The sequence below is a fragment of the Schistocerca americana genome, chromosome 1 (genome assembly GCF_021461395.2).
Source record: "Schistocerca americana isolate TAMUIC-IGC-003095 chromosome 1, iqSchAmer2.1, whole genome shotgun sequence".
Taxonomy (NCBI): Eukaryota; Metazoa; Arthropoda; class Insecta; order Orthoptera; family Acrididae; genus Schistocerca; species Schistocerca americana.
This window is the reverse complement of record NC_060119.1, coordinates 1,106,137,562-1,106,160,696: the sequence shown is the minus strand read 5'-3', so window position 1 is coordinate 1,106,160,696 and position 23,135 is coordinate 1,106,137,562. Positions and strand designations below refer to the sequence as shown.

The following is a 23,135-nucleotide window of genomic DNA, read 5'->3' as shown; positions in this document are numbered from 1 at the left end:
AATAACATTCCCGCACAGTTAGTTTTGTGGTACGCATGTCATGGAATTGGTTCAGAGACATGCAAAATGTCTATTAACTTATGAGATGGATATTTTGAAATCAGTACCAATAAGTGATTTGTACCAAAAATGTTTTTATCTGATTGTTTTTGTAAAAACTAATTATATTTCTCTTTCATTCTCTATGAGCCTTTTACTTCTTGAAGGTGTGTAAAGCTCAAAACTTACAACCCACATTTAATTTTCAGTATTGCTATCAACTAGTGTTTGTGTATTAGGTAAGTAGTCTACTTTCACAGGCTTATATTTCATTTTTATATGATGATAAAGTATAAATCAATCTACATCTCAGGTTATTTATTTCTCCAATTTATACATGCCATAGTTAGCCAATTATTCTACTACTTTACAATTACCAGTTTTAACACAGTTCGTTGAACAACACTAATTAAAATGTTAGCAAGCACATGAACTATACATTCGCATATAGAGCAGGACTGGCTACTTTTTCTTTGTTGTTTCTGGTGTTATTGAGAAGCAAAAATTTTGAGTACTTATTTCATACTTCATCAAATTTTTTTTCCTTTTTTGGTACCATCAATTAAAGTAGCTGCATTGTATAATTATTACATTTTGTCAGTTATGCTTTTTCTGATTGGATACAAAAGCAGCCATATCCCTAACATTTTAACAGTGATATTTTTTTGCAGTGGAAGAAATAATTGTATGATTATGAGATGCAAAAATAAGTAGGAAAAACTTCTCAAAAATATTTTTCAAGTTTACATTTATGTTTTGCTGTGTATGGCATTTAAAAAATACATCAGTGCCTGTTAAAAGTTATAAAATTTACAATATGTGGGTTATTGAGACAAAAAATGCTGAACTTGATGGGGGAAAGAAAGAGGTGTAACATTATATTACATTTCACTCCTCTCTAAATATGTTAAAGGTCAAAACTAATGCACCTTTATTCAATCTGATCATGGTGTAATTCTGTATACCTTGGGCTCATGCTCAAAAAATACTTTATTTCTGAGGAAATTCTTGCACGAGTGTATAATGTCAATTCTGTTTGCACTAATATGAAAAGTAAAAAGATTAATTCAATGAGTAAAGTATCAAAATTCCAGTCCAAATTACTACTTCTTCTTTAGGAATGACATAAGCTTTTCTTGTTCAGGAGTGTAACACAGGCCTTGTAAGAAGACTACTGACAAGAACATTAATGCAAGAGCTATGAAAGAATGATGCAGAAAATGAAGTGCGTCTATCCCCCGAAGCATGAAGCAGCTGCCGGGTGTCCCATCTTAAACTGCAATAGAAGAAAACAACTTTAGTAACAAATAGTAGTATAACTGGAAGTTAGGAAGTACTTTTAATTCCTGAATTTTACAGTTCAAAGAACTTTAAATTGCTGTATTACAAACATGTAAAAATATATGTACAATATTACGGTGAGAATATATCAAACTGGCACAGAGATCGCACTGATATCAATGAAATATTGTTTTAGTTGTGTCAGTACATGTTAGGTAATAAATTAAGTTGGCATTGTGTCACAGGAGAAATTAATGATTTCATTTTATTTTATGTAGAACACAGTCTACATCTTGTTTTTATTTAACAGTTAGCACCGATTTCTGCTGAATCATGTTCTACATCCTTTTTTTTATTTAACTGTTATCACTGATTTCTGTCAAATCGTGTTATCTTCAGATCTAAAAAGAGGAGGGCTGCTACCACTGGTGTTATCAGGTGGTGTCCTTGTAATCTGTGACCACTCATCTAGTCTACTCTAGTCTTTGGTCTAGAAATATAATTAAGTTCCATGCTGGTCACACTGGAAAGTGAGAAGCCCGCTACCTTGGACGCAAAGGGAATCTCCCCCTGGATAACGGGTTCTGGCAAAATAGGAAGTAAGAGAAATGCAGTACTGCATCCTTGGGAAGCAGGGAGGCCAGACATCCTCACGCTCAGGGGCAAGTACTCTGGGAATGCTCGCCACAGCAGATTTAACTTATTCTCACATGTATTTGTCACCGTACCTATGTGACAGCTGGGGTAGTTATGGAACCATAGCAGCTCTGGGAACTGTGAGGCTATTTCTCAGACACATGACGGATGTGTGTCGGCAACTGCCAAGTGTTACTTTCCTGTTAACAGTGATAGCTGTGGTTCCGGACCACAGTTATACTGGAAAATTCATCTGGGAGGAGCATGCAAAGCAGTGGGATAGGAGGAACGGGTGTAACTATGACAACCAATCAAAAGAGGGAAAAGGACAAAAATATATGTTGTGGTACAAGAGCTGTGAAGGCAATGAGGGAAGTTGGTTTTGAGCTGGAGTCAGGCAATGCGGATTGTAGCTCGATGAGTTGGAATTAGCCAGAAGGAAACAGGTGACAGTTCCGCCTGGGCTGCTGGAGAGCAGAGAGACCCCAGTGCTCACTGTCGAAGATACAGCATTGAAGGAAACACTGTATAGTTTATTTAAACATGGAAGCCAGTAACACTATTTGCTAAAAGACTGTTTTACCAGCTGTCTGGAAGGGCTAGGAATGTCTAAGGGTGTTACTGAGGCTAGCTTAGCCCCTACTTGTCCAAGTGTAAACCAGACAAAATATTGTGAGTTTTCATGCTTTCCCAGTGGATCAGTTTCAAATACACTTCTCAGGTTTGCTGCCAAATGTTACTGTGTAAATCACACAATAGTTCATCGATACAACCGCTTGACATCTTCAGGTGGCAGTAGTTGCTGCTGCCACTGCTGCAAGGCGCCTTGCAGCAATGGCAGCAGCAACTATTACCACCTGAAGATGTCAAGCAGTTGCATTGATGAAATATTGTGTGATTTACACAATACGATCCAGCAGAAAACCTGAGAAGTGTATTTGCAAGATAAAATGTTTATTAACACTTTGGAGACGAGCAATGTACCCCCTATGTCGCATGTATTTACTCCAAAAGTTGAGCAACACAGGACCTACATCAACCATTTCTCAGCTTTGTAAATTTATTCCAACATTTGTTTTATGTCTGTTGTCTGTGTAAAGCTATTATACTACATTTACACTACCATGAAAAAACACAGTTGTCAGCACCTGCCCCTCATTTTGGCGAGAAAGGAAAGTTACTTGTTTCGTGGCATGCCGATTCATCTTGTTGCCACACACAGCGATTCACAAGGTCACAAGCAGAGCATAATGCCTCAATTGTTGCCTCCATTGTCGGCTTCACACTTTGTCTTCAAGGCGGCCGTACATGATGATGAGATAGAGTTTTTATTGGACTATAGTGGTTCAGAGCTCGATGAACAAATTTCTGGCTTTGAAGGCAGTGATGGTAAGCTATGTGTTTCACTATATTTTTTCTGTAACTGTTTGTACTGTCAGTTGAACTCAACAAAGCTAATTTTTTATGATTTATGTTTTAGAAGAAGAAGGAATTTCTGATGATGAAGTGTCAGTGAGCCCTCAAGATGAAACTGCTGATGTTGATGCTGTATCAGGGTTCTACAGCTACATTATTTTCATCTACATGAATACTCTATAAATCACACTTAAAGTGCCTGGCAAAAGGTTTGTCAAACCACCTTTACAATAATTCTCTAATATTCCAACCCTGAACAGTGCACAGAAAAATCAAACACCTATATCTTTCCGTAGGAGCTCTGATTTCCCTTATTTTATTATGATGATCATTTGTCCCTGTGTAGGTCAGCGTTAATAAAATATTTTCCCATTTGGAGGAGATAGCTGAGGATTGAAATTTCATGAGAAGATTCCACCGCAATGAAAAATGCCTTTGTTCAATGATGTCCACCCCAAATCTTTTATCATGTCGGTGACACTCTCCCCTACCTCTCTATAATACAAAACGTTCTGTTCTTCTTTGAACTTTCTCCATATACTCTATTAATCCTATCTGGTAAGTATCCCACACCGTGCAGCAGTACTCCAAAAGAGGACAAACAAACCTAGTGCAGGCATCTAAGAGTTCTGCCAATAAAACACAGTCTTTAGTTTCACCTTCCCCACAACATTTCCTATGTGTTTTTTTTCAGTTTAAGTTGTTTACAATTGTAATTCCTAGGTATTTTTGAATTTACGGCCATAGATGTGACTGATTTATCATGTAACCAAAGTTTAATGGATTACCTTTAGCACTCTTGTGGATGACCTCACACTTTTCATTATTTAGGGTCAATTGCCAATTTTTGCACTGTACTGATATCTTCTCTAAATCATTTTGCAATTTGTATTGACCTTATAATAATTTTAATATATGATAAACGACAGTTCATCTGCAAACAACCTAAGACAGATGCTCAGATTGTCTTCTAAGTTGTTTAAGGTACAGCAGAGGGCCTATAATGTTACCTTGGGGACTTCTGTTTTACTCAATGATTTTCCATCAGTTACCACAAACTGTGACCCCTCTAACAGGAAATCACGAATCCAATCACAAAACTGAAATGATGTTCCATAAACATGCAATTTGACTACTAAACGCTTGGGAGGTGCAGTGTCAAAAGCCATCTGGAAATCTAGAAATATGTAATGAATTTGAAATCCCTTGGCAATAGCACTCAACACTTCGTGTGAGTAAAGAGCTAGTTATGTTTCACAAGAATGATGTTTTCTAGGTCCCTCTGTCTCAACCTATCACTCAGCCTCTTTCGACTGGGCAGTGGACAGATGATGACACTATCATTCTGCAGCTTCCAGTTTTTGAAGAACTGCATGCAATTCAATTTCAAATTGACAAAAACTTTTCTGTGTCTAATTTTTTCGCCTACTTCTTTGATGAGGAACTGCTGGAGATGATAAAAGAGAGACAAACCACTAAGCTAGAACCACTATTGACAAGCTAACTGCAACAGGAAACCTGATGCCATACTCAGTTTGGCATTAGTAGAGTACTGTGAAACTTAGTCAACTGTATAAGTTTTTTGGTGCGATTTTACATACACCACGTGATCAAAAGTATCTGGACACCCCAAAAAACTTACATTTTTCATATTAGGTGCATTGTGCTGCTACCTACTGCCAGGTACTCCATATCAGCAACCTCAGTAGTCAATAGACATTGTGAGAGAGCAGAATGGGGTGCTGAGAAAGCAGAATGGGGCGCTCCGCAGAACTCACAGACTTCGAACGTGGTCAGGTGATTGGGTGTCACTTGTGTCATAAGTCTGTACGCGAGATTTCCACACTCCTAAACATCCCTAGGTCCACTGTTTCTGATGTGATAGTGAAGTGGAAACGTGAAGGGACACATACAGCACAAAAGCGCACAGGCCGACCACGTCTGTTGACTGACAGACACCGCCAAAAGTTGAAGACGGTTATATAATGTGTAATAGGCAGACATCGATCCAGACCATCACACAGGAAATCCAAACTGCATCAGGATCCACTGCAAGTACTATGACAGTTAGGCAGGAGGTGAGAAAACTTGGATTTCACAATCGAGCGGCTGCTCATAAGCCACACATCATGCCGGTAAATGCCAAATGACACCTCACTTGGTGTAAGGAGCATAAACGTTGAATGTTTGAACAGTGGAAAAATGTTATGTGGAGTGACAAATCGCGGTACACAATGTGGTGATCCGATGGCAGGGTGGGTATGGCAAATGCCCAGTGAATGCCAGCATGTGTAGTGCCAACAGTAAAATTCGGAGGTGGTGGTGTTATGGTGTGGTCGTGTTTTTCAATGGAGGGGGCTTGCACTCCTTGTTGTTTTGCGTGGCACTATCACAGCACAGGCCTTCATTGATGTTTTAAGCACCTTCTTGCTTCCCTTGTTGAAGAGCAATTCGGAGATGGCAATTGCATCCTTCAACACAATCAAGCACCTGTTCATAATGCACTGCCTGTGGCAGGGTAGTTACACGATGACAACACCCCTGTAATGGACTGGCCTGCACAGAGTCCTGAAATGAATCCTATAGAATACCCTTGGGATGTTCTGGAACGTTGACTTCGTGCCAGGCGTCACTGACCGACATCGATACCTCTCCTCAGTGCAGCACTCCATGAAGAATGAGCTGCCATTCCGCAAGAAACCTTCCAGGACCTGACTGAATGTAGGCCTGTGAGAGTGGAAGCTGTCATCAAGGCTAAGGGTGGGCCAACACCATATTGAATTCCAGTATTACCAATGGAGGGCACCACAAACTTGTAAGCTATTTTCATCCTGATGTCGAGATACTTTTGATCACATAGTGTATGTGCCCTGCTACAAAACCGAAGTTAACAAACTATAGGTCTATGAATCCCATATTACAGACCTACTTTGCAGGAAGGAGTTTATCAAGAGATCATTTTCTATAAGTTCTGCAAATGATACATCACGCAGATAGTGGAATGTTTATTTCAAAAGGTCAAGAAGGGCACAATCCTGTTCATATGGTGAGACCCATGTTTGATATATATATGTGGCAAAAAGTGAATGAGCATACAAAGCAGGAGAAAATCCACTATAAATAAAGGAATTTGCCCTTTTTGCAGAGATTTAGTTTGAGGGTCTACTTGAAAAATAGGCCTAACATGTATGGCATAATTTTTTATGTTAAGTGAAAGTTGATGCAATTTGAATTGTGAAATATGTTATGGTAGTCAGGTAAATGCTAATGATGGCATTTTGCATGTAGTAAACAGACTGTATGAAAGTTACTATGGTAAAGGCCATGGACTGATTTTACACTAGCCCTGATCTACTCGATCATTTGTGGAAAAACAAAACTAAGGCAGTGGGTACAACAGTGAAAAAAGGACTAGCTATTGATCTAATAGCCCAGAGACGGGGGGGAAGGGGGGGGGGGACTTCCATTTTGTAGACGAGACCATATGCTGTTTGGAAGATGGAAAGACAGTAGGTATGTATGGAAAGACAGTAGGTATGTATTTATTTTGACAACAAAACACAAAATGACAGCATCTAATGTCAGTGTTAGAACAAATTTAGGAATTACCGAGAAAATGAAACTGGGTTGTATTTTGGAGTACAATAAAAACATGGTTGGTGTAGACCACAGTGACCAGCTAATGGCTATATCCTTTTGAGAGGATGCAAATAAAGTGGTGGTGAGAAATTCATATGTATTATACAAAAAGTTGAATCCTACTAACAAATATCTAGTTGAATTCATTATGAATTGGCAGAGGCTTTCAAAACAAAGGTGGTAAATACACCCAGTGGAAGACTTTTCCCTAAATTGATTCCAGCTTCAGTAAAGTCCAAATGGTCTCAGAGGAGGTGCAAAGTTTGTGCTGAAAGAACCAAGGCAAGAATTGGCAAAATGCCAAGGAGAGGTACCAGTTACTATTGTGGAGAGTGTGATGTAAGACTTTTGTTTTCCAGAATGCTTCAATATTTTTCATACAAAAGCAAATGTAATCAAGTAAAGGAAGCCATACTTTCAAACAGTTTTGTTTTTAGTACCAACAAATTCTAATCTTATCTCTATTTAGTGAAGTAAAGACGAAAAACATTATGTTGTTGTGAAAACAACACATTTTCATTTCAGCATAAAAAAGTTTTCATTAATGGGCGTCTATGTTCCTTGGCAGCTATGTATAGATGAAGGACCCATCTTTGAAATGCAGTAAATTGATCTAAGTGCCAGTAGCACCATATAAATAAAATTCAGAATAACTGCAAAAATGTGCAGTATAAACCAGTTGAGCCACACCATAGCTGCCCAGTCCTCAGAGTGTTAAGGAAGATTCACAAAACCCTGTTGCTTTTAATATATATCACAAAGCCCTTTTAACAGTTAGTCTGCCATAATTTTCTAAGTTTATATAAAGTTGCCTATCTTCTGCTATTGATTTCCCTACAGTTCAACAACCTTGTGAATGAATGCTGGGTCTTTACAGCTGTTAGAAGGACCTGTGATTTCTATTTAAAATAATTATTCTTGTCTCGAGGATGGTATGACGCAATTGTTTTAAATTAGAGGACTTGATGGAGGGCTGAAAGAAGCAGTTAAGATTGGTTATCTTTATTTAGGTAGATAAGCAAATGGGTGGTAACTTTCAAACCATTCAAATTTATTGTTGCTTTCCATTTGAAGGTGGCCTTATTTGGCCAGAAACAGTTGAATAACAATGTGATCTAAACTGTTTTATTCATAAAAGAAAATACTGAAGTAAGTCTAATGTCATTTTTGTCAACAGAATTGTGTTTATTGTGTCTTCAGTACACCTACATTTCTTACACTGAACATTTTTTCCAACAAGAAACAATGTTAAATAGCTCTGTACTGTTGAGAACCATTTACAGATATACCATCAAATGCGTATAACATCAAATAGTGGTACAGCTTCATTACTGGAAATACCCAAATGCAGCATGGAAACATATCTCAACCAATTAATCTTATACAGATTACTTGAATTTGTTCATTATTATTTGTGTGTATTTCAGTAGTGCATTATACAGTTTAATGCTAGGCTCAAGTATGCCTTTTCGAAATAGTGCTGTGTGTGTCTGCTGCATATGCACGTTATGTGTGTGCCTTGAACAGTAGTTGTGCATAGATTCACTGCCAGAAGTACAAGGATCACAACTTTTCCGTTTTTCTTGTATAATAATTACATTTTCTAATATGCTGTAGAATTTTCGTTTCTCGTAACAGCTGCCTACGATTTTCTTTGACTTTCTCTGGTCTACCTCAAAATTAATTTAAAGATATTTTCCTGTAGTCTGAAGGATATCTTCATAGTTTCCATGAAATACTGTATCATATTTTGATACTGACAGAGCAATTCAAAATCACACAGTTCTATTATTATTATATGAGATACGGTTACTTTGTATTACGATGAAACTTGTCTTGTTCAGTTTTTTGTTTATATAATGTCTATCTTTTTCCTGGCCTTTATCACATATCTTCATGAGGTCACCATGTTTATTATTGGATTTGGCAATGTTTGACACTCCTTTTTCTCTCAGGACAGGATTCGTATACCTGCGACTGTCTGCATCTAGCACTATCTCCTGTGAAAGCATGTGAATTTTTTTCTAAATGTTGGAATTATGAAACTGAGGTGGGACATGTAGTCAGATGTGGGAAGCCACCTAAAGTCCACATCCAGACCTGCCAACAAACCTACCATTGTTGTTAATCTGCCAGATGGATTTGATCCAAGGTTGTCGCACCACCCCAAATCCCAGAAGTGGCACATAAACATGCAGGGCTATCCGGGCTGGTCTGTTCATATAATTTCTCTGTATATAACATTTCAGCTTATGTTGTCGCCAAATGCCTGGGAAGCCTGCAAAGCCTGCACTCTCTGTTTTGGCTCTTGTCCATTTAGACCAATCTGTAGATTAGTTGGTACCACACTCTGTGTCCAATGCGACTGTTTTTTCTAGGTTTTTAAGTAAAGTTGTTGTCATGTTATCTACTCTAGTCTTAGTGAAAGCTTCAAAATTTTCTGTAAATATTTATTTTGTATTTTCTGTAATTAAGATGTTTGCTTCATTTGCTAATTTGTACATTTCACTGTTGTTGTTTAAGTTTATAAATCATTTACATGCAGCAAAAACAGGAATGGTCACAATGCAGATCCTTGGGAGACAACATGTCTAATTGGTTTGTGAAAATTTCTTTGAGATGGATAAACTGGAATATCATGTCATCATAAAAGTTAGGTTTGTTGCCAGTGTAAACTCATAGAAAGCTATTGAAGTTTTATTAAAAATCTGTTTGAGACACAGAAAGAACATCACAAAAATGCAACCACAGATGAAGTTACTGAGAGAGTGCACAATATGATGTCAGAGAATCAGTAATTAAATGTGTATGAAATAGCTGATACATACATGTGTCATATGAAAGAACATACTACATTTTAAAGAAGTCAAATTGACTTTGTGAACCAATTTGTTACTGTGGGTGAGATGTGGGGATCTACACCTCCTTTCTGCAAAAACAGTATGAAATCAGTGCCTAGGTAATTCACACAGAACCACATAGTAAAGAGTTTTTTCTGTTCTATTTGGGTATGAAGTGTAGGAAAAATGATAATGTAAATGCCTTTGCATGCACTGTCTCCACAGTTCCTTTGGCCTGACATATGTTTGTAGATTCATTACTTAATACTGTTTCTTGAAACTTTGGAACTAGGCTTTCGTATGCTACTCGTAGTTAACATCTTATCTTCAGGCATCTCCCAATTCAGGTTTTTCAGCATTTCTGTGAAACTCTCCCATGGGTCAAACAAACCTAAGACTTCTGTAGCTGATTGATATATGGCACATGGAAATGTGTGACATCACAGACACATAACTGGGCTTTGATTTACTGCTTTTTTTTCTGGTGTAAGTGCATACACAGCTACACAGACACATCCAACCAAAGCTCTGGCGTCCAATATTGTATAGTAAAATTCTTAAGTTTGTATTTGTACAAATTTAAAGAAAATACCAAAGGGAAGAACAATCTGCTAGGGAGCATGCTTATACTTGCACACACATATTCAAATTACAAATGTAATTCTTAAATGTACATGCTGAAGAAAGCTTACAACACATTTAGTCACATAATGAATAAATCATATGAAACAACCATTTGTTAACCAAAATAGCACTAGTATACACTGTTAGTATACTTCAGAGAAGTTGCCTGCAGAGGCTGCTTCTGTCTCTTAACGTATAAGCTGATTCACTCCATGTCCCCAAGGCTCTCCTTCGTATGGGATTTACAAAACACAGTTGGTAAGTGAATGAATGAACACAAAAGTGGAAAATCTGGTATGAAATAACTGAATAGGAGGCACTGAACAGTAAACACACGTGTGCATGCACACACACACACACACACACACACACACACACACACACACACACACACGTACAGGGAGAGGGGGAGGGAGAGGGAGAGGGGGAGAGAGGGGGAGGGGGAGGGGGAGAGGGAGAGGGGGGGAGAGAGAGGGGGGGAGAGGGGGAGAGGGAGAGCCCTCTCACACACAAAGATAAGTTAATGTAAACGAATACAGAATGTGTAACAATGACAGTGACTACCTGGCAGAAGGCCTCCACCAATTATCTGACTCCTCCACCTATGAATCCATTTCCTTGCTCTCTCCTATGACACCATGCACACCCATCTTCTACATGCTCCCCAAAATCTACAAGCCCAACAATCCTGGACGCCCCATTGTGGCTGGTTATTGTGCCCCCAATGAAAGAATTTTGGCCCTAATTGACCAACACTTCCAATCAATTGCCCGTAATCCAGCCTTCCATGTCAAAGACACTAACCACTTCCTTCACTGACTCTCCACCATCCTCACCCCTTTCCCTCCTGGATCCCTACTCATCACTGTTGAAACCACCTCCCTATACACCAACATCCCTCATGCCCATGGTCTTACCGCTATTGAACAATACCTTTCTCATTGTCCTTTTAACTTCATCCTAACCCACAACTACTTCTCATTTGAAGGGAATGTATATAAATAAATCTGCGGCACAGCCATAGGTACTCGCATGCCACCCTCACTTGACAACCTTTTTATGGGCCATATAGAAGAGACCCTCCTAACCTCCCAAAACATCAAACCCCCAGTCTAGTTCAGGTTCAGTGATGATATCTTCATGATCTGGACTCAGGACCAAGACACACTATCTTCGTTTCTTCATAACCTCAACACCTCCTCTCCCATCCACACCTCTGATCACATTAAACCCACCAATCACTAACTGTACTTGCATTTTGACAGCTGTCATCCCTTTCACACCAAAAAATCCCTCCCATATAGCCTGGCTACCAGGGGATGGTATCTGCAGTGACAAAAACTCCCTAGCTCAGTATGCTGAGGGTCTCACCATGGCCTTCAGAGACAGGCTCTATCCCCGAGTATTAGTCTTCAAACAGATCTCCTGTGCCATTTACCCTCACACCCCCAATCCTTCCACCATCCCCAAAAAGTGTCTCCTTTATCACCCACTACCACCCCAGACAGGAACGACTGAATCATGTCCTTTGCCAGGGCTTTGATTACCTATCATTGTGCTCTAATATGAGGGACATTTTACTCGAGATACATCCCACCCTTCCTAAAGTAGTTTTCTGTTGCCCAGCCAAGTGCCACAACATCCTAGTCAATCCTTATGCCACACCCAATCCCAACCCCTTGTCACAAGGATGACAACCCTGTGGAAGAACCAGGTGCAAATCCTGCCCCATCCACCCACCCAGCACTTCCTATTCCAGTCCTATCCCAGGTTTATCCTAACCCATCAGGGGCCAGGCCACCTGTGAAAGCAGCCATGTCATTTACCAGCTCTGCTGAAATCATTTACAGTTTTTTGTATTGGTAGATTACCAACCAACTGTCCACCAGGATGAATGGCCACTGCCAAACTGTGGCCAAGAGCAAAGTAGACCACCATGTGGCACTGCATGCAGCTGAACATAACACACTTGATGTCAATGGCGACTTCACTGCCCGAGCCATCTGGATCCTTCTGTCCACCACCAGCTTTTCTAAACTGCGCAGATGGGAGTTATCCTTACAACAAACATTCTCCACTCCCGTAATAATCCTGGCCCCAACCTACCGTAACATACTGTCCCCACACTGTCCACAATTTCCATTCCATCTGTCCTATCACCTACTCTCCATTCTCACCTCCCATCCTGTTTATCCACAGCCCTCTGCAGTGCATCCACTCATCTTTCCCAGCTCCTCTTCTTTTTCCCCCCACTGTCCTGCTCCACAATCTCCTAATGCCACACCTGTTGGCAGTGTAGTCCCAGCACTCTCCACCATACAGCGTTCGTCTCTCTCTCTCTCCCCACCCATACACTCCTATCCCTTCCCCTTCACCCTCCTCATCCTCTCCAGGATGCTGCTAGCATCCCACATGATGTTGCATTCCGGCCCGAGATGCTGGAGTTGGTGGTTGTGCGTGTGCGTGTGAGGTGTGCTTGCTTTCGTGTATGTGTGTGAAGGCTGTGGCCAAAAGCTATATGTGAGTGACTTAATTGTGTCTGCCTGCAACTTGACATGTCTTCTTTATGGTAAGTAGCAATCTGTCTTTTCCTACAGTGTTGATAGTCCTACCTGGAGTTTCCATTGTTTGAATGTTTAACATCATTTTGATGGGTTGAGTTAGGCATTTTGCATGGTGAAGACATTCTTAATTTCTTGTTATTCTTTTTCTTTCTATCTTTATTTTTGTCAGAACAAACACACACTACACAAACTTAACAACAACATAAAAGGCATCTTGATGTACAAGATATGAGTACTATGTAATACTTGTTAGTTCCTCAGTAACAGCAAAGTGACACTGTGACAAGGGACTGTGTTAGGGCAGTTGCAAATTAGTTTATATTTGGAACTTGTAAAACACTAGGAACTGCATTCTCATTAACTGTAACACAGGAAAGTAACTCACTGATAAGAGTTCTGGAATAACCTGTGCATTCTTCTCCTCCATTTATTTAATTATTCAATTCTGCACTATTTATGAGACAGTGCATGAGGCACCTACAGAAAAATCATTTATTTCACATAATATGCAAAGTGATTTGCAGCTCACACTTGTAAAAAGTGCTGACAAGAAATCATTAGTAACAGACAAGCACTCTCCCTGTGCATTATTAACAGTGGAGATATTTGTAGTTGAAGACAGAGTATATATGAAAAAATAAGAAAACACTATTTAGTGCTTTGTTAAAAAGCACAAAATTTAGTTTATGACTGTGTGATGTCAAATATTGCTACAGAGTATGCCATAATGAATCCTGTTCAGTTTAAGCTATCATTTAGGAAAGTTATTGATAAACAAAAAATAAATTGCTAACAGAGTTATAATATTTCTCAAGTAATGTATAAGCATTTGCAAAGTTTATTAGGCATGTACAGGAAGAAGTGAAAATATCAGAAATAATATTTTTACTTAGTTTAAGAAATGGGGTGTAGGGCTTTACATCAGTGCATGTGGGGATTTACATCAGGAAAGAAATGGAACCCAGCATAGTTGCAATAAGGTATGTAAACGAACGACTGATGTGGATAGATTTAACAGTGTCTAGCAAGAAAATTAGGATTGTGTCAGTATATTCGCATTGTGAAGAGGCAGATCAAGATAAGATGGATAGTTTTTATGAGGCACTCAGTGATGTAGTTGTTAGAGTAAAGGACAAGGACAGTGTTCTGCTCATGGGTGATTTTAATGCCAGGATTGGAAATCGAACAGAAGGGTATGAAAAGGTTATGGGTAAATTTGGAGAGGATATGGAGGCCAACAGGAACGGGAAACAACTCTTGGATTTCTGTGCCAGTATGGGCTTAGTAATCACAAACTCCTTTTTTAAACATAAGAACATTCACCGGTATACTTGGGAAGGCAGGGGAACCAGATCTGTCATTGACTATATAATAACAGATCAGGAACTCAGGAAGGCTGTGAGGGACACACGTGTATTCAGGGGATTCTTTGATGACACTGATCATTATTTAATCTGCAGTGAAATTGGGATTGTGAGGCCGAAAGTGCAGGAGGTCAGGGCCATATGTAGGAGGATAAGAGTGGAGAAACTTCAGGATAAGGAAATCAGGCACAAGTACATAACAGCGATCTCAGAAAGGTACCAGTTAGTTGAATGTAGTCAATTACAGTCATTGGAAAAGGAATGGACAAGGTACAGGGACACAGTACTAGAAGTGGCTAAAGAATGTCTTGGAACAGTAGTGTGTAAAAGTAGGATGAAGCAAACAGCTTGGTGGAATGATACAGTCAAGGCAGCCTGTAAAAGGAAAAAGAAGGTGTATCAAAAATGGCTACATACCAGAACCCAGGTAGACAGAGAAAGTTATGTTGAAGAAAGAAACAAAGCCAAACAGATAATTGCAGCATCCAAGAAGAAATCATGGGAAGACTTTGGAAACAGGTTGGAGACTATGGGTCAAGCTGCTGGAAAACCATTCTGGAGTGTAATTAGCAGTCTTCGAAAGGGAGGTAAGAAGGAAATGACAAGTATTTTGGACAGGTCAGGAAAACTGCTGGTGAATCCTGTGGATGCCTTGGGCAGATGGAGGGAATATTTTGAAGAGTTGCTCAATGTAGGTGAAAATGCGATCAGTAATGTTTCAGATTTCGAGGTAGAATGGGATAGGAATGATGATGGAAATAGGATCACATTTGAGGAAGTGGAAAAAATGGTCAATAGATTGCAGTGCAATAAAGCGGCTAGGGTGGATGAAATTAAGTCGGAACTCATCAAATACAGTGGAATGTCAGGTCTTAAATGGCTACACAGGATAATTGAAATGGCCTGGGAGTTGGGACAGGTTCCATCAGACTGGACAAAAGCAGTAATCACATCAATCTTTAAACATGGAAACAGAAAAGATTGTAACAACTACAGAGGTATCTCTTTAATCAGCGTTGTGGGTAAAATCTTCTCAGGTATTGTTGAAAGGAAAGTGCGAGTATTAGTTGAGGACCAATTGGATGAAAATCAGTGTGGGTTTAGGCCTCTTAAAGGTTGTCAGGACCAGATCTTTAGCTTACGGCAAATAATGGAGAAGTGTTATGAGTGGAACAGGGAATTGTATCTATGCTTTATAGATCTAGAAAAGGCATATGACCGGGTTCCTAGGAGGAAGTTATTGTCTGTTCTACAAGATTATGGAATAGGAGGCAAACTTTTGCAAGCAATTAAAGGTCTTTACATGGATAGTCAGGCAGCAGTTAGAGTTGACGGTAAATTGAGTTCATGGTTCAGAGTAGTTTCAGGGGTAAGACAAGGCTGCAACCTGTCTCCACTGTTGTTCATATTATTTATGGATCATATGTTGAAAACAATGGACTGGCTGGGTGAGATTAAGATATGTGAACACAAAATAAGCAGTCTTGCATATGCAGATGACTTAGTTGTGATGGCAGATTCAATTGAAAGTTTGCAAAGTAAAATTTCAGAGCTAGATCAGAAATGTAAGGACTATGGTATGAAGATTAGCATCTCCAAAACGAAAGTAATGTCAGTGGGAAAGAAATATAAACGGATTGAGTGCCAAATAGGAGGAACAAAGTTAGAACAGGTGGACGGTTTCAAGTACTTAGGATGCATATTCTCACAGGATGGCAACATAGTGAAGGAAGTGTAAGCGAGGTGTAGCAAAGCTAATGCAGTGAGCGCTCAGCTACGATCTACTCTGTTCTGCAAGAAGGAAGTCAGTACCAAGACTAAGTTATCTGTGCACCGTTCAATCTTTCGACCAACTTTGTTGTACGGGAGCGAAAGCTGGGTGGATTCAGGTTACCTTATCAACAAGGTTGAGGTTACGGATATGAAAGTAGCTAGGATGATTGCAGGTACTAGTAGATGAGAACAATGGCAGGAGGGTGTCCACAATGAGGAAATCAAAGAAAAACTGGGAATGAATGCTATAGATGTAGCAGTCAGGGCGAACAGGCTTAGATGGTGGGGTCATGTTACACACATGGGAGAAGCAAGGTTACCCAAGAGACTCATGGATTCAGCAGTAGAGGGTAGGAGGAGTCGGGGCAGACCGAGGAGAAGGTACCTGGATTCGGTTAAGAATGATTTTGAAGTAGTAGGTTTAACATCAGAAGAGGCACCAATGTTAGTACTGAATAGGGGATCATGGAGGAACTGTATAAGGGGGGCTATTCTCCAGACTGAACGCTGAAAGGCATAATCAGTCTTAAATGATGATGATGATGATGATGATGATGATGATGAGTTTAAGAAATACTGCTTTCCACTGATGACACCCAAAACCTGACCCTTTCTTTTCCCTGTAGCTAGTAGTCTTAAGTGCTTCCAATTTCATTCACTGTGAGATTGAATGGCATAATGTTATGTTGACTGTTCTTTCTAATTTAGTTTGATATGGAAATGTAACCAATATTTTACACAGCATTGACTCAAGCAGTATGAAATTATGCTAATACATTTTAAAAAGTCCTGCAAATCCATAGCAATGTGGCTGTAAATGAGAACGGTATAAATAACATACAAACATGTATATTTGTGACAGAAGAGGAGCATCTGCTTATCAGCCATGAAAACAATAACAGAGCTGAATCATACAGTTTTACCAAGACTGTTGAACCTCAGGTTTCAGAAAGCTTTAACATGCACCCTACAATTACAAGTCTTGTATTTTAGCTCTTTCAGTGTGTGTTTCTTTTTTTTTTTTTTTGTAAGGTAAATTGTTTCAGAGCCTCAGACACCCAGTGAGGTTTTTTTTTTTGGGGGGGGGGGGGGGCCTTAAAAAAAGACGCAAACCATGCTGCAGACAATTCTAATAAAGGTACCACTCATTTCCAACAACAGTGTCATAACTCATAATTTGTCATATTTGAGTTGTTGACATGAAAAAAACACTTGGGGGAGTTCCTCTGAATGCTACATCATCGTAACTCTAATTGCAAAATTCGCTGATAAAGGATGTTTGTGGTGCTGTCACATACTTGGAATCCAGCACTTCAGTTACTGGCAACACTTGCACATCTCAGTTGTGCTCTGGCAGTTGTCCTGGTGTTGCCACATAATTTGTGCGAAGAGTGTCGTAGTCTGTATTAAAACGTTACTGCTTCAGGATTGTGACAGGTAAGGTCACTGATGTTTGTATCAATAATGTATTATTTTAACATATGACTGATGTTCATTGGTGTATTTGGAATACATGATAGTCATATTTCAAAATGTGATGTTCTTGCAGCAATGTTGTTTTCAACTCTTCCTGTACTACCTTTACTTATGGCATTACTCCAACAAATCTGGCAGTAAAGCTGATAACTGAACTTTGAAAAAAACACAAATGTGACACTTTTGCTGAAAACAAGTGATAGATCTTCAAATGTATTTTGTAATATTTTGTTGTATGATACTATTATTCCTGTCTTAGTCAACATTATTTCCACATAAGATGTGAAGTTTAAACTTACCAGTTTTCATAATTTCAGGATTCATGTATAATCATGATAGGTCAAGGGCAGCCTTGGAGTCTATTTTGAATGAAACTCCTTTGCAAGATGTTGGTATGTACAGTTCAATAATATGAGACAATGGTATTTGACCAAATAATACTACAGCTAAACTCCTTTTTAGGAAATGCTTCAAGTTTAGCCACGAAGTTAATGATAACGCAATTCATGATGGAGACAAAGAAAGTTTATTTTCTGGGAGTAGTAACTTGTTGTTGGCATCCCCTAATGACATTACCACATTAGTGTCGTTATCATCCAGTTCTTCATCCTCATGCAATAGTTGCAGTAGCTTTGAGTCATCACCTGAAGACTGTGATTGTATAGTTGGTGATAACCACCTACATACCATAGGAGGATAGTGTGTCAGACAGTGATGAAAGTTGGTGAGATAAACATCTTTGTGTTAATACCGTTGATGCTAGAGTAGTTTTGGCGAGTGGAGCTAATTCTACATCTCGCACACTATTTTTCAATAAAAATGCTTCCACTTTGATAGGGATGGAAATGATATTAATACCCACTAGAGCAAGGTGTGAAACACAAATGTGATGTAGAAAAATGGTGCAGGAATATTCTTAAAGATTAGATTAGATTAGATTAGATTAGATTTACTTTCATTCCAATTGATCCGTAGTGAGGAGGTCCTCCAGGATGTGGAACATGTCAGAAAAACAACAATACATGACAAATATTTAAACTAAAACAAATAAGCTAATGTACCATTCCACAGGTCCCAAGTGGAATGATCGTCATTTTTTAATGAACACTAAGAGTCATTTTACAAATACTATTGCACTGAATTTAAAATAAAAAAGTTTTATATTTATTTATAAGGTAAGAAACATGTAATACAACTACTGTAATACTTATTTACAATGAACACATTACTGCACTGAAATGGTGCAGAAGTTAGATTATACTTACACACACACACACACACACACACACAAATTTTCAGTGAACACATTACTGCACTGAAATTGTGCAGAAGTTATGTTGTACTTATATACAAATCAGTTGGTTTTCCTCAGAAATTCATCAATGGAGTAGAAGGAGTTGGCCACCAATAAATCCTTTAGGCTTCTCTTAAACTGAATTTCATTGGTTGTTAAGCTTTTTATGGCTGCTGGCAAGTTATTGAAAATGTGTGTTCCTGAATAATGCACACCTTTTTGTACAAGACTAAGTGACTTTAAATCCTTGTGAAGATTATTCTTATTTCTAGTATTGATTCCATGAATTGAGCTGTTGGTTTGAAAAAGTGATATATTTTTAATGACAAATTTCATTAAGGAATAAATATATTGGGAAGCTGTAGTTAGTATCCCTAGTTCCCTAAACAGGCTTCTGCAGGATGTTCTTGAGTTCACACCACATATAATTCTTACTGAACGTTTTTGTGCCCGGAAAACTTTAGCTTGGCTTGATGAATTACCCCAGAAAATAATCCCATATGACATTATGGAATGAAAGTAAGCATAGTATGCCAGCTTTTTCATTTTTATATCCCCTATGTCTGACAAAATTCGCATTGCAAACAGAGATTTGTTAAGACGCTTCAGCAGTTCTGTGGTGTGCTCCTCCCAGTTGAATTTATTATCAAGCTGTAATCCCAAGAATTTAACACCGTCCACTTCTTCTATCTTCTTGTCATCATATGTTAGACATATACTCTTGGGACACCCCTTACAAGTTCTGAACTGCATGTAGTGTGTTTTTTCAAAGTTTAGTGACAAAGAATTGGCTAGGAACCAGTGATTAATGTCTACAAATATTTTATTGGCTGATCTTTCTAAGACTACACTTGATTTGCTATTTATTGCAATGTTTGTATCATCAGCAAACAAAACAAACTTGGCATCTGGTAATGTTACTGATGAAAGGTCATTGATATACACAAGAAAAAGTAAGGGCCCCAAAATGGAACCTTGTGGGACCCCACATGTAATTAGTTCCCAGTTGGATGATGCCTGATAGCTTGATACATGTCTCTTTCCTAATAACACCCTTTGTTTCCTGCCAGAGATATAAGATTTGAACCATTTTGCAGCATTTCCTGTTACACTATAATATTCTAGTTTACTTAAAAGGATATTGTGATTTACACAGTCAAATGCCTTTGACAGATCACAAAATATACCAGTTGCCTGCAATTTTTTGTCTAATGAATTAAGTACATTTTCACTGTAAGTGTAGATAGCCTTCTCAATATCAGAACCTTTTAGAAATCCAAACTGTGACTTTGACAGTATGTTATTTGAGATAAGATGGTTATAAAGACGACTGTACATTACTTTTTCGAAAATTTTTGAGAATGCTGGCAAAAGTGAAATTGGATGGAAATTTGATGCTATTTCTTTATCTCCCTTCTTAAACAGTGGCTTAACTTCAGCACATTTCAGCCATTCGGGAAATATTCCACTGATAAACGACTGGTTACACAGATAGCTTAATATGTTACTTAGCTCAGAATCACATTCTTTAATTAACTTTGTTGATATTTCATCATACCCACTAGATGTTTTTGATTTTAAAGATTTTATGATGGACATTATTTCTGTTGGGGTAGTGAGGGTCAAATTCATATTATGGAAGTTACTTGAAATGTCTGGTCTAAGGTAATCCATAGCAGCATCTACCGAACCTGACAACCCCATCTTTTCAGTAACAGTTATAAAATGTTTGTTAAAAAGTTCTGCAACACTATACACATCTGTCACCAATGCATCATTTACTCTTAATGCTATTTGTTCCTCTTCATGTCTGGTTCTACCGGTCTCCTCCTTCACTATATCCCATATTGTCTTTATTTTGTTATCTGATATGACTATCTTTTCCTTGTAATATATTTGCTTTGACATCCGTATTACAGTCTTTAATATTTTGCAGTATTTCTTATAATGTGCTATAGCATCAACATTGGAAATGTTTCGGATTGACAGATACAGTTTTCTTTTTGTTTTACAAGATACCCCTATTCCTCGAGTAATCCATGGCTTCTTTGTAGACTTTGCTCTAACCTTGGTAAGTTTTGGGGGAAAGCAGTGTTCAAATAAGGTAAGCACTTTATTAGCAAAAATGTTATATTTTTCATTCATGCCATGAGCACTGTAAACATCAGTCCAGTGAATGTCTCTGAGGAGTGTCCTAAAATAATCAATTTTTGGCTTACTGATTACCCTCTTGAGCTCAGAATTAACAGATTTTATATCCTGTTCAGTATTAACATTTAACAGAAGGAACTGCATGTCATGGTCTGAGAGGCCATTGACTATTGGTTTTGTAATATAATTTTGTTCATTTGACTTTTCTATAAAGATATTATCAATGGCTGTTTGTGAGCAAGTGGTTATCCTAGTGGGGAACTTTACTGTGGGAATTAAGTTGAATGATAGTGTTACTAACTCAAATAGGTTCTTATTGGGAGAGTCTTTAAGGAAATCTACATTGAAATCACCAGCAACCACTATTTCTTTGTTTTTGGTTGTTAAATGGGCCAGTACAGCTTCAAGGTGGTTTACAAACAGATTAAAGTTACCTGCAGGTGCTCGATATACACTTAATATTATGAAAGATTTTTTGTGAAAATCTAATTCTGTTGCACATGCTTCCATATGCTGTTCTAGGCAAAATTTATGAATGTCTATGTTCTTAAATTTATGACAGTTCCTGATGAATGTGGCAACTCCTCCTTTCTCCATTTCTGATCTACAATAGTGAGATGCTAACCTAAACCCTGTAACACTTAAAAGTTCTATACCAGTGGTCACATGATGTTCAGAGAGGCAGATTATGTCAGCTGGGTTTGAAGACTCTAATTCATCTATGCAGATAGTTAATTCATTAATTTTATTTCTCAGTCCTCGAATATTTTGATGCAATAAAGATAGCTGACATTTCACATTGACTGACTTAAAATTGGATGGAGTTAAAATATCTGCTGACAGTTGAAAATTCTTAACCAATGGCTGTTTATGTTGATGTAATAAGCTGGAATTATGTTTTTTGATTTCTTTCTCAAACTGAAGGTTTGTCTCAGTTCTAACCTCTCTTAAAATTTGTTTTCTTTCTGTCCTCCCTACCCTAAAAAAGGGTCTTTTCTGAATCCTATAACCACTGGTATTTTACCACTCATGACAGTGCCTCCCCCCTTTAACTTTCCTGCTATTTCCCCAGCCAATTTACCCTTCTGCTAGAAATTCTGGAATGGAATACAAAATGTGAATAAAGGATAACTGAATACGGGAGGAAAGAAAAATTACACCAGCATCTTCAGATAAATGTAGACTTAAAACATTCAGTGAAGAAGAAAGATTGAAACTGTTTTTGGGATATCGGCATTGGGCAACTTTGAAAAGCAGAGACATTTCATAAAAAACAGTATGAATGAAATGAAAGCCCCATATCACTACGTGCGAGATGGTAGCAAGACACGTCAACAAAGAAATATGGCATTTTATTGATGTGTAGGACAAACTTCTCCATGTTTGTAATCTGTTCTACATGAGTACATTAAACATAAACAGTTTCCCTATATGTACAGTGGTGGAGACACAAAACAAGGTTGCCAATGTCTTTATGGAAGAAGATAAATGAGGGAAGCATGGAAAACAACCAAAGATCAATGAAAGTGTAAAAGAAGAAATCAGAAAATTTACCGGTTCTGAAAGCCACTGCACTAGAGCAAATACATCCAAATATTTTATCAAAGTGGGTAAGACCATTTCAGGAATTCATAAAGATTACCGTGTCACATTGCCAAGTTAATAATGTTGAACATGGGAATTACATATTGTTCAACTGTTTATTTACTACTGAATTCAACATTTCATTTTTCATACCGAAAAAAGATCAATGGGGTCTCTGCACTGCATATAACAATACCAAGGATGAAAGAAAGAAACACTGGAAGAAAATTGCATTGAACACTTGGCTGAAAAAGAATTATGTCGAATTGAAAAGACAGGTGATAAAGAAACAGCATCAGAAGGAACAGTTGTTGCAGTCTATGATTTGCCAGCAGTGATGCAACTACCGAAGGGGGACATATCACTATTCTACTGTAAATCAGAATTAAATATACTAAATTTTACAGTCTACAACTTGAAATATAATTCCTGTAAGTGTTATGTTGGGATGAAA

General features: G+C 38.3%; 1 protein-coding gene across 3 annotated transcripts in view; it reads right to left on the bottom strand.

The window, feature by feature from the left end:
- Window positions 1–342: 342 nt before the first annotated feature.
- The window catches only part of LOC124618429, a 153,432-nt gene continuing 130,639 nt past the window's right edge, over window positions 343–23,135 (bottom strand). For 2 of the 3 annotated variants that reach the window (XR_006980050.1, XR_006980049.1), the window contains exons 4-5: window positions 13,425–13,516; window positions 343–1,315 (exon numbers count right to left, since the gene is read on the bottom strand). Coding sequence is in view for 1 of the 3 variants with exons in the window: in XM_047145348.1 (XP_047001304.1) it covers window positions 1,311–1,315 (5 nt within the window). In the remaining 2 variants the exon portion in view is untranslated. The remainder of the gene's footprint in view (window positions 1,316–13,424; window positions 13,517–23,135) is intronic. The other variant, XM_047145348.1, reaches the window with a different exon arrangement.